At 40.2% G+C, this 14879-nt stretch overlaps 1 protein-coding gene across 1 annotated transcript in view; it reads right to left on the bottom strand.

The window, feature by feature from the left end:
• MME (membrane metalloendopeptidase) overlaps positions 1 to 14879 on the bottom strand; it is a gene marked incomplete at both ends in the record, with an annotated part of 84927 nt that overhangs the window by 50639 nt on the left and 19409 nt on the right. Inside the window, 5 exons of the mRNA XM_080696321.1 lie at positions 1880 to 1945; positions 4445 to 4563; positions 4675 to 4770; positions 4868 to 4948; positions 5882 to 6043. Coding sequence (XP_080552447.1) covers positions 1880 to 1945; positions 4445 to 4563; positions 4675 to 4770; positions 4868 to 4948; positions 5882 to 6043 — 524 coding nt within the window. The remainder of the gene's footprint in view (positions 1 to 1879; positions 1946 to 4444; positions 4564 to 4674; positions 4771 to 4867; positions 4949 to 5881; positions 6044 to 14879) is intronic.

Here is a 14879-nt window from a genome sequence, read left to right as displayed (position 1 = left end):
GTGTGCACATCACAGCTCTGGCCAATCGTTGGCATGTGAGATTCCGAGCCCAGGGTTTCCAATTCTACCAACTTATTGAGAAATTCATATAATCAACAGAAATCTTCCATTTTGTAAAATATGAACAACTAACTCAAAGTAAAAAAAAATGCAAAACAAACCCTGCAGGTTAAGCATAAATGTCTCTGTATCAAAGTCCAGTCCAAAACTGCCCCTCTGTGACCTGTTCTAGATTACAGGATAACACTGAATATACAATTCACAAATATACAAACATTTTAATAATATCTCTTTTAAAAACAGAAAAAGAAATTTTACCACACTGACTACCAGATATGCCTTAATATCAGAGATTTAAAAATGTGAAAAAAATGTCTCAGGGTTGGAAAAAACTAAATGTTTATAAGGACAGAATTGCAAATATAAAAAGCATCCAGTTGATGATGATAATATGATATAATGAACCCCATTTCCTCAATCACTTTCAAATGTGAAACAGGAAACAGCTGGACATCTCTTAAAGCCAATAGCTGCAACCCACACAGCAACTCAAATATCCCTCACCCATTTGACTCTCTGTGCTATCAATTTTGGTCTTTGATGATACCCTATATATATATATTTCTTCATTTCCGATGTTGAATATCTACTCAGAAAGATACCTTATTCCATGTTATTTGAATTTATATATACAATTTTAATTTTAATTAGATATCATTTTTCTAGTATCATTTATTGAAAAGGCCATCTCTTCTCTAGCCTATTTTTTTATTGCATGTGTGTTTGTGAAAAATAAACTGCCTAGAAGTGTGAAGAACTGTTTCTGTATTGTTTATCCCAGTGGTTTACGTGTCTGTTTTTGTGCCAATACAATGTGGGTTTTGTTATCATAGTTCTATAGTATAATTTGAAGCCAGGTATTGTAATGCCTCCAGTATGGTTCCTATTCTCAGAATTATTTTGGCTATTCTGGATCTTTTGTTCTTCCATATGAATTTTAGGACTATTGTTTTCTAGCTGTGAAGAATGGTGTTAATATTTTAATGGGGAATTGCATTGAATCAGCAAAGTAGTTGATTTTGTCTCTGGCTACTTTGCTGATCTATCAGCTCTCAAAGGCTTCTGGTTGAGTTACCTTTTATCAGCTACTGAAACCAACTACAAAAATAATCTGAACACTGAATGAGATGTTTTAATAATAGTTTCACAAAGTAGTAAAGATTTTTAAACTAATGAAATCTAGTCAATCATAAAACATAATTAGGCAAAATGAAGACTAGCCATAAACATATTCAGCTAATGATTTTAACTAAGAAGCAATTTCAGCCACATCACTACATTGTGACCCACTAGGACCATAAAGGTAAACTTAGCTTCCTTCTGAACTGCAAAGTAACTATGAGGAAGCCTCTATAGGACCAACATCTCCCCTAATGCCCAATCTGTACAATGCTGCTGGGCTGCCTTCTGATCTTCCATCCATCAGGAAGCACGATAACACAGGCATTGGCCTGAGGGAGGTAAGGTTGTGCACCAGACAGAAAGCACTCCCAAACATCTGGATCGGACAGCATTTGTGTGAGCTGTTATGTCTATGGGCTGCTGAGCCATGCTAATCAGAAAGGGATGCCCCTGGCTACACAGTCTTCTGAAAGTCAATCAGAAGGTTTTAAAAAAAAGGGAGCTTTACACTGGACCAATAAATTCCTGGTCCTCGCTGCCAAGTATAGTTCATTGTTATGTCTGATTTTAGTGTCCTGAGTAAAGAACCTAAGAAAGTTGCTTAAATTTGGCTTTAGTTCTTTTCATTATTTACAGGTTTATCCAGATGCTTATGTAGTTTGTTTTTGGTTACTTCTTTTTCCTTTCTTTTATTTACCTCTTTATATATTCCAGTGCATTCATAGTAGTCTCTGGAAGGGAGGCCAAGGCGAGGTTGGTCGAACTATAAAAAAATATACATCAAAGAAAATAAATCACTCAGCAGATATGAAACAGTTGGAGGAAATGCAGCATGCCTGCGTGGGTGCGTGTAAGAGCTTAGTCTTCACGCTGTTTATAAGGGTAAGAATCGGAAACGGAGTAAATGCATAATTAGCACATGGTTTCCACATTACTCATAAGTGTTACACTCATGAGCAGTTACAGGAGTTGGAGGGTTGTGAGGTGGATGTTTGAGGGAAACAGAAAAAGTTGAACAAAAAAGTATACTGGGAAGAATTTTTAACACAGAACACAGGTGCAGATAAATCTAAGCCTGTTAGAATCGAGGGCCAAGGAGTTTCTAAATTATACATCCATAGGACTCCTTAGTTCCCAAGCTAGGACCCACCCTCCTTGGAGAGAGGTTATAGCCTTCATGTTTATTTGGATAGGTGCTGGTGACGGTGGTGGTGGTGGTGGTATGTGTGTATGAGGAGGGGAGAACCTGTATGGTCACCCTAGAACATTTTCACTAGTGTAAATCTTGCAGAAGTTTTACTGAGATCCTGACCACAGACTCCTCTTCAGTTCTCTTCAGAGCTGTTCTGCTCAGGACTTCAGCAGGCAGAGGCTGCAGCTGGACTAGTGGGAGGGAGATTGGGTGCTGCTCTAGAGAGCCTAGGCGTCCACAGGAGGATGATCTGGGCACACCCAGCACTGTGAAGCTACTTTCTGTGCACTGCAGGGTGCTGTGGGCGTGTGGGCAAACCAGAGCACGAATGGATTAAAGTGAGATCCCAGTAGCCCTGAAGAGCACAAACCCAAACAAGAGAAGCATAACCCAAAAGTACCTCATAGAATGAGCCAAACTCCCTTTTCCCATGAAGGGCCCTGCTCTTTCCCCAACCTCCTGATTCCGTGGGTGTCATGCAGGAAGCTGACACTGGAGAGCCCATGAGAGTTTTGAGAAGAGAAAAGGAGTTTGGAAAGGAAAGAGTTGGGTTCTGCTCTTCATGACTTTAATAAAAATTGCCCTAAAAGTTTGTGTGTGTGTGTGTGGGGGGGTGTACTGGAGATTGAACCCAGGGGCATTCTACCTCTGAGCTACACCCCAGACTGATTATATTCTTTTAATTTAAAACAGGGTCTTACTACCTTTTTACTAATTTACTAATTTTTTTTACTGTTTTACTAATTTTACTTTTTACTGTTTTAATAATTTAAAACAGGGTCTTACTAAGTTGCAGAGGGTCTCACTAAGTTGCTGGGGTTGGTCACAAATCTGTGATCCTTCTGTCTCAGCCTCCAAAGTACTGGGATTATAAGCGTGTGCTACCATGCCAGGCTTGCCATAAAAGTTTTTACAATGGTAACATAGATATGTTTCTGTGACTTGTAACATTTAGTGAAATTTCTTTTACAGGAGACCAAAAATATCTATACAAATTTTAATACATTCCAAACACATTCATAAATTTCCTTCATAGTAATCCCTAAATAAACGGGATATATCTTAAACAATCGAGTAAAGCCATTTAAAAAGAACGGTATTTGCCGGGCGTGGTGGCGCACGCTTGTAATCCCCGCGCTTGGGAGGCAGAGACAGGAGGATCACGCAGGTTCGAAGCCAGCCGCGCGCGCTGGCTTCGAAGCCAGCCGCACGTGCTGGCTTAGGAGACCCTGTTTCCAAAAATGAAAATGTAAAAAATAGGTCTGGGAGTGTAGCCCGGAGGTAGAAGGGCTTCCAGGAACCCCAGTACCACCAAAAAAAAAAAAAAAATAAATAAATAAATAAATAAAAAGAACGGTATTTCATTTACCTTAACTTGAGAAAGAATATTCTTTTGTGAGAACCAATATTGCATTAGAAATCTTTATTTTTCTTTTCTTTTCTTTTCTTTTCTTTTGTGATACTGGGGTTCTTAGAAACCCTTTTACTTCCGGGCTACACTCCCAGACCTATTTTTTATACTTTTTTTGGTTTGGAAACAGGGTCTCTTAAGCCAGCGTGGTTGGCTTTGAACCTGCGCAATCCTCCTATCTCCGCCTCCCAAGCGCGGGGATTACAAGCGTGCGCCACCACGCCAGGCTTTATGTTCTTTTTGAAAGTTTAAATTTTTGGTTTTTAGACCTGCGTTACTTATGTAAAACAAAGCATGCTTCTTTTCTGAAATAAACAAAGAAATCAGGGGGTTTTCATAATGGGAAGGGCCTGGAGCGTCTCATCTTTTATTTTATGAAGATGAAGTACCTAAAACAGAGGTAGAAGCAATGAGAGGCAAATATCTGAAATAGGGCATTAGACAAAAGACCGAGAAGCGGGAAGGTCAGGAAAAAGGAGAAAAAGAAAAGATGCAAAGTTAAGACTCCAGGTGTCAGAAACAGAGCAAGAATTTATTGCCCCTTGTTCATACAATTAAAATGAAAAGATGCATTGCTTCTAAATTTCAATAACAACAATGTGCATGGCAGTTTTATTAAAATTTAACGGTAACTTTGGCTATGTGACATACAAACTTACATGAATTATATTGTGGGTAGAGTTCTTATCATCAGTGCCAACAAAAAGATTAATAAGGACTTTTTTTGCATATTTAGAATTCAATTGTGCAATAGATTTCTCAGCTGTCCAAGATGCACCTAAAACAATAAAAGGTGAAATGTATCATTAGAAGCTTTGGTTCATTAATAATACATCATAGATTTAATGTGGAAATTATTTGTTTTGAAAACGGAGGAAAACTGCCTTACCATATGTTTGTTCCCAGTTTTCTGTTGCTACTGGCCACTCATATATGTCTGGTAACAGTTTGAGAAGAGGCTCTCCTCCTCTGTTGTCAATAGCAGCTTTTGAAAACAATGAAAGTGAATTCAATATAAAACTTAGGCACACTGTGATATCAATATATGCACACTTCCAATGATATCAAAACAAAGCACTTACACTCATTTATACATGACCTGTACAGTGTTTTTGCTTTCTGCACTGCTACTATATCTTCGGTTTTGGGTTCCTGCAGGACATCTGAAATAGGGCATTTAAAAATGCATCAATATAATTGGTTATTTGCAGCTGTGACATTTTTAACATTGGTTTGGTAAAAAAAAAAAAAAACAACTTGCTTTTCTTCCTTTTCATTGCAACAAACTATGGGAAAAAACAGACTCCTTACTGAATCATCATTCCTAGTGCACAAGGTTAGTTTCATTAGCCCAGTTAGATGCAAGTTTGTTCTTTTTTAACTACAGTGTGTGTGTTTCTCTCTCTCTCTCTCTCTCTCTCTCTCTCTCTCTCTCTCTCTCTCTTTCTCTCTCTCTGTAGTTATGTACAGCTCTACCATAGATAACAGTTATTTTGCTTTAGACTGAGATAAAAAACATAATAATAGAGGGAAACTTGAACTTTAATATGAACAATCCTCTTAATGGCTAGAGAAAAATAATCTTTGTGTAATTGCAAATGAATCAAATGGATTATTCTAATTGCACATGATAAAATGGCAAAGATTATATTCTTTTCTACAAAGTAACTTCTAGAAGAAAAGAGACAAGAGGAAAGAGATGGTAGGGTTTATTCCAGACCTCTTCAACTTTTCAGAGAAGACAAACCTTAGTAATGTCTTCTGGCAACTTTAACACAGGACTGGGATAGGAAAGTACTTTCTGTGGAAGTAGTTTTGGGTAGCAATCATTTAAATTTTTTTTCTTTTGGTAAAACAACATAAAGATTCCAATTCTGAGATAAGAGAGCTTGATCATGTGGGTCCCTAGAAATGAAAGTAGAATGCTAAGAGGTACCAACACATCCATTTCCAAGAAGACTGTCCTCCCCATGACCCAATGGTGGTCCGTGAAAGGTGGTCCATGATCACCTTTCATCTGTAGTAGCTACCAATTATATCCTAAATGGACAAAGGAAGAGCACTGCCTTAGGTGCACAGACAACATTGCCACTAACCTTTCAAAATGACTTCTAGCTCATCTCTTAAAATGTCGAAGTTACTGTAACGGGAGCTGGTCTCAGGAATGACGTTGCGCTTCAGCCAACCCCCGCAGGCATACTTGAAGAAGTCGGTACAAGGCTCGGCGGTGGCATCCATGTTCTGGATCAGTCGGGCGGCTACAAGACCAGAGAGCAACAAGATGAATGCAGGTGTCTCTCTTGAGTGGTTTGGGAGGGGAAGGAAAGCATGGCGCTTCCTCTTCATGATCAGGTCAACTGGACTCATGAAGTTCTGGTTCCTTGCACATGCAGCCGTGGGTTCTAGTGTTGGTGATGTGGTCTGTGGAGAGTCCCTTCTTTCTTTATTACAGTTGATTCATTTTATTTATTTATTTTTATTTATTTATTTTGGTGGTACTGGGGTGGAACCCAGAGGCTTTCTACCTCCGGGCTACACTCCCAGACTTATTTTATACTTTATTTGGAAACAGGGTCTCACTCACTAAATTGCTGAGAGCCTCACTAAGTAGCTGAGGCTGGCTTTGAACCTGCGTGATCCTCCTGTCTCAGCCTCCCAAGCACAGGGATTACAAGCGTGTGCCACCACGCCCGGCACTTGTATTCTTTTTTAATGAATCAACTGGCCGGGCCAGGGATTACAAGCGTGTGCCACCACGCCCGGCACTTGTATTCTTTTTTAATGAATCAACTGGCCACCATGCCTGGTCAGTTGATTCATTAAAAAAGAATACAAGTGCCGGGCGTGGTGGCACACGCTTGTAATCCCCGCGCTTGGGAGTCAGAGACAGGAGAATCGCGCAGGTTCTAAGCCAGCTGCGTGTGCTGGCTTAGGAGACCCTGTTTCCAAATAAAAATGTAAAAATAGGTCTGGGAGTATAGCCTGGAGGCAGAAGGGCTTCCAGGAACCCCAGTACCACCAAAAAAAAAAAAAAAAAAAAAAAAAGAAAAAGAATACAAGTGTCCTCCGCCGCGGCCACCCTAGGCCGGGAGTCAACACAACACCATTCTTCATTCTGGCAACTTTAGTTGCTGAGTTTGCTCTTTATGGTGGTCTGACTTCTGAAATGTCCCTGAGGCTCTGCAGGATGAAGAGTTGCTAATGGACTTTTATCATTTTAGCAAAGATCCAAAGCCAGCTATTATTCCTTGGATTTTGCTTACAAAATTTATGCAATTCAAATTTGCATCTGATTTGCATTTGTTTATGTAGCGTCTGCCATTATAAAATTGGCTCTAAGCTTGTTAGTGTTTCTTGTGTCCACTCTTTTATCATTGGGAACTCTGATGAAAATGCAAATCAGCCAATACTGAGTATTTACAGTGTCCAGGACACTGGCTGCTAGGTGCCATACTGATAAAAAGACATGTCACATATGCATTACGGCCCTCGAGGCTGAGAATATGGCCCGGTGCTCACAATGTCTACACCTGGACAAGAAAGCCCTTTTCCAGCCCTGCTCACTGTCTTCCTCATAACAAGCTGGACCACTTTGCAAGGCGCAATTGAGAATTCATCTGTATCGAGAGAGTGTAAGCTCTCAAAGGAGCTTTTGAGAGTACTTTACTTTCTGAAATAATTAATAAATTAAGAACTTCTAACAGCTGCTGAGCTATGTGGAGTTTTTCAACTGGGTATGGTAAACCTGGTTTCCAGCTGAGCCCCAAGTCCTCACTTCAACCACCCTTACGGACATGCCTATGGGTAGACTACTGTGCTCTCCAGCTCCCTAACACTGAAATCAGGGTGAACAACACAACTGTGATCACATCTCCCAGATTTGAAATTTTGAGTAACACTGTATTTCTTCTGTTTCTCTCTCCATATTGGGCTTATTAGTAATTCCTCAGCCTCTTTTCTATCTCTCTTTCTGTAATCACTATCAACCTAGTTGACATTCTTTCCTTTTTGAATAAAAAGTCACCCACCCAAATATTTGTCTTTTATTGATATTTGAGATTGAACTCAGAGGCATTCTACCTTTGAGCTACACACTCAGCGGGGTTTTTTTGTTTTGTTTTTTAGTGTTCTTACCAAGTTACTGAGGGTCTTGCTAAGCTGCTGAGGCTGGCCTTGAACCTGTGATCCTCCTATCTCAGACTGGCTCAATTATTCATTTTGACAGTACTAACACCTCTCTTTTTTTTTACACATTCTGCTCATTGTTCAGAGATTAAACTTCAAAAAAGACCCTTTTGCACTGGCCACAATTTTGCTAAAAAAAAAAAAAAGGTCAATGGCTTGTCATTTCTCAGATTAAACTTCAAACTCTAACTTGATCTCAAAACCTATACCAGATCAGTCACATGGATCTACCTTCTCTATTTCTCCTCAGCATTTATACTCAAACCCCATTCTCCGGCCTACTCGGTGTCCTCCGCGCACTCTTGAGTTTTCCTTCGCTTCCATCCTCCACACCCACACACCTTTCCCAATCTTTCCAAATTTACACCCATCATTCAAGGTTCAACTCATGTCCTGCCTCTTCCCTGCAGCTTCCATGACTCCTAACAATAAGGAGCAATTCTTTCTCTGGACTACACAGAGCTCCTTGCCTTGCTCAACCTTTAATGCTGAGAAGAGACCACTTTGGGTTTTTCGCTGCTCTGCCTATCCACCATTCTCTTGCTGTCATCAATCTGTGTGTATGCCCAGCCCCTGGTGCCCAGGTAACAGGAGTATAATTACTTATTATGTTTGTTTGTGACTGATTCATCTCTGAGTCCTCTGATCCCTTCTCTTGCATATCCTTCTCTCCTGATTCCCATGTCAGATCAGTTCTCATTCACAATCTCCAGAGTCATCCCCCCTCCTCTACCTCTTCCTCCTCCACCTCCTCCTCCTCCTCCTCAGTCCTTCCATTCCACCCCTCAGCCTCTTACCTGTGCCTTCTCACCCAGGCTATGGCCCCCGACCTCTCCTCACCCAGTGCACCCTGCACTGCACAGGAAGATTAATGTACCATGCAAAATAACAAAGTAGAGCCTGAGAGATAATGCTAAGTCCTTTTAAGAATACACATTTAGCAATGTTACATAACTCATCTCTTTTAAAAATTCAACTAAGCTGGGTATGGTGGCACGTTCCTGTAATCTCAGTACTTAGGGAGTTGACACAGGAGGATCATAGGACTGAGGCCAGCTTCAGAAACCCAGTGAGACTTTCAGTAACCTTGTCAGACTGTCTCAAAACAAAAAATAAAAAAGGTTGGGGATGTAACTCAGGGGTTAAATGCCCCTGGGTTCAATCTTTAGTATTAAAAAAAAAACTAAATGTAAAAGCTGCTGCCATCTGGGGACCACCTCCATTCTCCTCTTCTTTGGGGGAAATGGATGGTTTTATGTCATAACACCACCCAGGTCCATAAACACCCACTTAAGAAAGCCAGTGAACAAGTAGAATGATTAAGGAGAATAATGAGCAAATTTATTTGGAAATTCCATATGCCCCTTTTAGATGCCCAAATGGAAAGGGTGGACAGTAGCTGAATTCTGTGATGAGTGGAAACTCCCTGTTCTGAATCCAACTGTTCTCTCCACACACCCCATGAGGAGAAAGGACCAGCTCTCCTCTCTTACCTGGGACATCTTTACCTGACTCCCAGCATCCCCAGAAAACTCCTTGTGTCTGTACCACATACCAAAGAAACGGCATTCAGTTTAGGAGGGCCATGCCAGGAAGAGCCAGAAAGAGGCAACTTTTCTAACTCCTCCCCATGCACTTTGTACATTCCCTCTGACCAGAGAGCTCCTATGGGTCTGGGTGCTTCCAATCACTTCAAAGAGAGCCCTGTTCTGATGACTATTTTGGGACCATGGTCTAAGGCAGGTCACCACTAGCACTTTTATGCCAGGTCTTTGATCAACCTTCCTTTAATCTCTTATCATGGGCTTGATTCTCGCTTGCACCTTATCCTCCGGACCTCCTCTGTGCTGACTTTTCTTTGATGTCTGCAGTAGACTTGTGGGGAGAAGGGCCGTAGGAAGCAGACGCACAACTGTCAAACTGGTTGTAATTGTTTTCATGTTTTGTACTTTGTTTTGAATTGCTCAACCTTGGCCGCACAGCTGCACCTGGGCTCTTCAGATGTTTCCTTATCTGTGAGTTTCTGGCTTCTGAGTAAACAAATGTGGTTTAAAATCAAACAAAATTACTCACCTTAATAAGTAAACATAAGAAAAATGATATAGTAAAGGCCAGTGTCGTGACATAGGAGGCTGTTGACCAGGTGTTGTAAAGTGGAAGAAAGTACACAACCATTTTTAAAGCCTCACATAAGCCCGGTGTGGTGGTGCATGCTTGTAATCTCAGCATTCTGGAGACTGAGACCGGAGGACTGCGGTTCGCAGACAGCCTCAGCTACTTAGCAAGGCCCTTCGCAACTCAGTGAGACCCTGCTTCAAAATTTTAAAAAAGACTAAAAAATAGGGGTAGGGGTGTAGTTCAGAGGTACAATGCCTCTGGATTGCATCCCCAGTACCGCAAACAAAACAAAACAAAACAAAACAAAAAAACTCACATAAGAGCACAGAAAGTCTAGAAGGATAATCCTAAGGTGTTTACAGCAGTTATATCTAGGTGGAGGTATTACGGGTGTGTTTTATTTTATACTATTTGCTTATCTTATTTTCCAATTTGGATTAGATGAATAGGCATTGCTTTTATAATGAAGACAAAAGTTTATTTTTAATTTAAGAAAATACTCCTATAAAGACAAAAAAGTAATCTCCTATTAATAATGAGCTTATTTCTTACAAATGACATTTCTGAATGTTCCAGGCTGATAATAAACAACTCACCATTTTTTCTCCTAACTAATCTTCTTGTAACATTCTCCCACCTTATTTGACTTAAGAATTTAAAAACAAGCTCAGCTCCCATGGAGGGAGTAATTAATTACTGTGTTTACTACCGAGGGTATATTGTGTGTCTATGAATTGGGAGATACTATATAAGCTGTGACAACCTCTGCATATTTATCTGTTTATTCATTCATTATTTTTTTTTTTGGAACTCACGACCATTCTACCTCTAACCCATACTCCATCCCTATTTTTTATTCTTTATTTTGAAACAGGGTCTCACTGAGTTGCAAAGGGTATTTATTACTAAGTAGTTGAGGCTGTCCTCGAACTGCGATCCTCTTGTCTCAGCCTCCCAAATGCTAGGATTACAAGCATGAGCCACCATGCTTGGCACCTTTGCATTTTTAAATCAGCAGACCTGTCATGAATCTCAGGGCACCACCACTTTTTAGCTGTATGAGATTAAGCAATTTTCTCAGGACCAAGCAGTTAGTGAGTGACAGAACTGCAGGACTTACATGTCAGTGTGTGTGTGTGGCTCTGAGCTCAGACTCTCTTTCCTTGTACAATATTCAGAATCACTTAATGATGGAAACGAGACATTCCTCTGTACATCTCAGGAGGCTCCTTGGCCTCTCCGAATAGCCCCGTGGCACACTACTGGCACACTACTCCTCCAGCATGCCACAGGAGACCAGACATGGTTACATGTCAGTGGCACTGAAACCCTGCTACATGCATAATTAAGAAGTGATGGGGTAGGGGTGCCTCTCAGTGGTAGAGCACCACCGAGGCCCTGGGCTCTATCTCCAGCACCTTGAAATAAGAAGGCAGTCCTTGTCTGCCTTTGAATGCCAGTGGCTCCATGTGATTAGGTCCTTCCTTTTCTATCTGCACACCCTACTTTACAGCAATTTCAATAGTTTGCTACCTAAAAATAGAACTTGTGGTACTGTACACAGAAATACTTCAATGTTTATGCATGAACATTTCCTAGAGATTAGTGTTCGTGTGTGTGTGTGTGCATGTGTGCTTTTAAAAGAAACTTTTAGTTAGACATGGTGGCACATATTTGTAAATCCAAAATTTACTAGGTGAAGACAGGAACACCACAGGCTGGAGCCCGGCCTTAGCAAATTAGAGAGGCCCTTCGCAACTTAGTGAGACCTTGTTTCAAAATGGGGCTGGAGATGTTCCTCAGAAGTAAAATGCCCCTGGGTTCAATCTTCAGTACCACTGACAAGAAATAAAAAAAAAAAAAGAAAAAGAAAAAGAAAAAGAAAGAAACTTCTGCATTTGCCAAGTGTTCCTAGAGAAAATTTCAGTAAAATAATGGAAACCTGAAGTCAATATGATGCCACAAATAAAGTTCTATATTGCAGTACTTTCTTATGGTTTCATTTTTTTTAAACTGGTTCCTTACTTGGCAGGTCATTGATGCTTTTCCGTACAAATGAATTCATGGAAATTGCAAGATAAATAAGGGGGTTCTTATTATCCATGGAAGTTTTTTTTTCTATAAAGTCATCTAACAGTGGATGAATGAATACGGAACCATCCAATGACTGTAGGGGAAATTCAAGGTTGGGTTCCTGTCAGCCTCTGGTCACACAGCTGATGGCCACATGAGCTTGTTTTATGTGTTTCTGCTTAAAGGTGCCTCATTTCATATCTATGTGGATCTATTTATATTGAGCTCATGCCAACAGCACCACAATTCATGCCTGTGTTATCTCTCCCTATAAGGCACATCACACCTTTCTTGGGTGTGGGAACACTGGTTAGCACTTCAATGATGTGTTTATAAATGATTTGAAGCAGTGAAATCACCACAAAATGTGCAAAACTAAGAAAAATGTGGTACCAAATGGACTTCAAAAAGGACCTTATCTTATAGTTGCCTCATTTGACCTCAGCTGAGAACAGGCACATACTCAAAAAAAAAAAAAAATTTCACCAATCATCATATCTGAGAACAATCATGAAAGAGTCTGGGTACTGATTTTTGGGTTACAAACACATCTTGGAGAGTAAGCAAATTAGAAAACACGAATTCATAAATAATGAGGCTATATCTCTTTTTTTGAAACATCTAGGAAAATGACATGAAATGGGAATGAGACGCATATTATTTCTTTCTCAATTACTCTATTTTTAAACCTCAGTCATTAGATATTTTACTCATGTAAAACAGGTCAGGCATCTATTTACAAAGTATAAACCAAATATACACCTCTGTCCCCATGCCAAAATTTCTTGATCGACTGTTATTGTTCTGCACAGAAAAAAAAAAAAAAAAGGCTTAGGGAACACTCCAGGAGCAAAAGCGTTTCCAGCTTGATTTACCCAGACTGATCTGAAGCTTGACTACTCGACCCCAAACACACAACATTTTTATTTTAGCATCTTAAAATGATGACGATGAGCTTGGCTTATGACTGCTTTGAAAGAGCCCAGAAGACATTCGAGAGATGCTGAGCACCAGTAGCAAGCGCTCTCTGTCCAGGTCCTTGGGACACTTGTCTATGACCGAGCTTTCCATCATAAGTGCGTACTTTATTAACGGACGTTAAGCTTGATGTTACTCACTAGGCTACTTTTGACAACTGGAAAATGTCCTCTGGCACCTCATTCCCCGGCTGCTTCTCTCCTCCCATCAGCCTCCTAACCTAAATTAAGGCAAAGTCATAAGGTTTAGAGAGAACACAGGAAAACGCAATGTAGTCACAATGGGTCACAGAGGACTCCATTCAAAGACAGCAATGCAGAACTGTGAATCTGGGGGACCATTCCTGAAGAGAAAACGACTGAAAATTAGCAAGAACATGGACTCTAGTGCTAATAAAAGCCAAACAGCTTTTATTACAAACCTTCTGGACTCTTCCACAATCTACGCTTCATTTTTAACTGAAGATCTCTGCCCCCAAATTGCTTTTGTGATACCTTGGCTGGAGAAAGGTGAGTCACGGGGGTACCAGATGCTGAGTGCAATCTAGACTAGAATTCATTCAGACACACCCAGGAGCCAGGCCATGTCTCACATTTACAGGGTCAGCACCAAGAAAAGCCACCACTACACAACTGTCCAGAAACTGTTAGTGGAGAAGTTTCCAAACATAGTAAATTTACTCTGTACAGCTGCACTCTCAAGTAAAGAGACCTATTTTTGATGTTCTGGCTTGAAGAGTGATTCGTTTATAACTATATTTAATATGCATATGCTCCTCCATTTACAATAGGGTTGTATCTTGCTAAACCTATGGTTAGTTGGAGATGTCATAAGTCATAAATGCCTTTAATGCACCTGATTTTCTAAATACAAGTCAAGCCACATGGTAAGCTGGAGAGCATGTGTTGATGTGATCACATGGCTGGAGCATCTCCAGAGAGCTTTGCCTTGGAAAAGACCAAACTTCAAACTTAGAAGCATGGTTTCTAATGAATGCTTATAACTTTGGCACCATAGAACCCGAAAAATTGCAAGCTGAACTGTCATAAGTTGGGGGTCATCTGTACACGCAGGCACAAGCCTGTATTCAGTGAATCTGAAATCCACTTGCCTTCTGACTTACAGATACAATACTAACTACAGGATTTTCATTTGGGTTTAGACGAAGATGCCTAAATGTATTTATAATAAAAGAAGCTAAAGGGCACCAAGCATTTACTAAGCACCTACTTCATGCTGAGCATTTTTGTAAATACTTTAATGTTGGTTTTCATTTATCCCTACATGGTAAATGTTTCTACACTAACCATTTTTGAGATATATCAACTGAGGTTGTTGTTATCCAAGGACCCAGATTTGGTAAGTGGTGAAATCAGGGCTTGAATTGAATTCAAATAGTCTACTGGCTCCATCTACATTTTTAATTACTACGCCAAACTGCCTTTTTAGTTTTGTGTCCTTTCTTAAAACTGTTCTATAAACTATGAAGTATTACCTCCATTTTAAGGAAATCTAGGCAGAGTGGTTACATGTCCAGTGTTACCAATATGAATTTATGTTACACCTACATATAATTTTAAGCTGATGTCTTTTCTATGGTATAAGTCTGCTCCAAGTTCAAATAACACCAACAAAATCTTGGAAACTCTACAGAGAGAAGGGAAGAATCCCAAATGAAGTTATATAGCAACCGCTGTTTTTCTTGACACCCAATTAAGATTTTAATTGCTCTCTAATGTG

The sequence above is a fragment of the Muscardinus avellanarius genome (genome assembly GCF_963383645.1).
Source record: "Muscardinus avellanarius genome assembly, chromosome: 5".
In the NCBI taxonomy this organism is placed as follows: domain Eukaryota; kingdom Metazoa; phylum Chordata; class Mammalia; order Rodentia; family Gliridae; genus Muscardinus; species Muscardinus avellanarius.
This window is presented reverse-complemented; position numbering and strand designations above follow the sequence as displayed.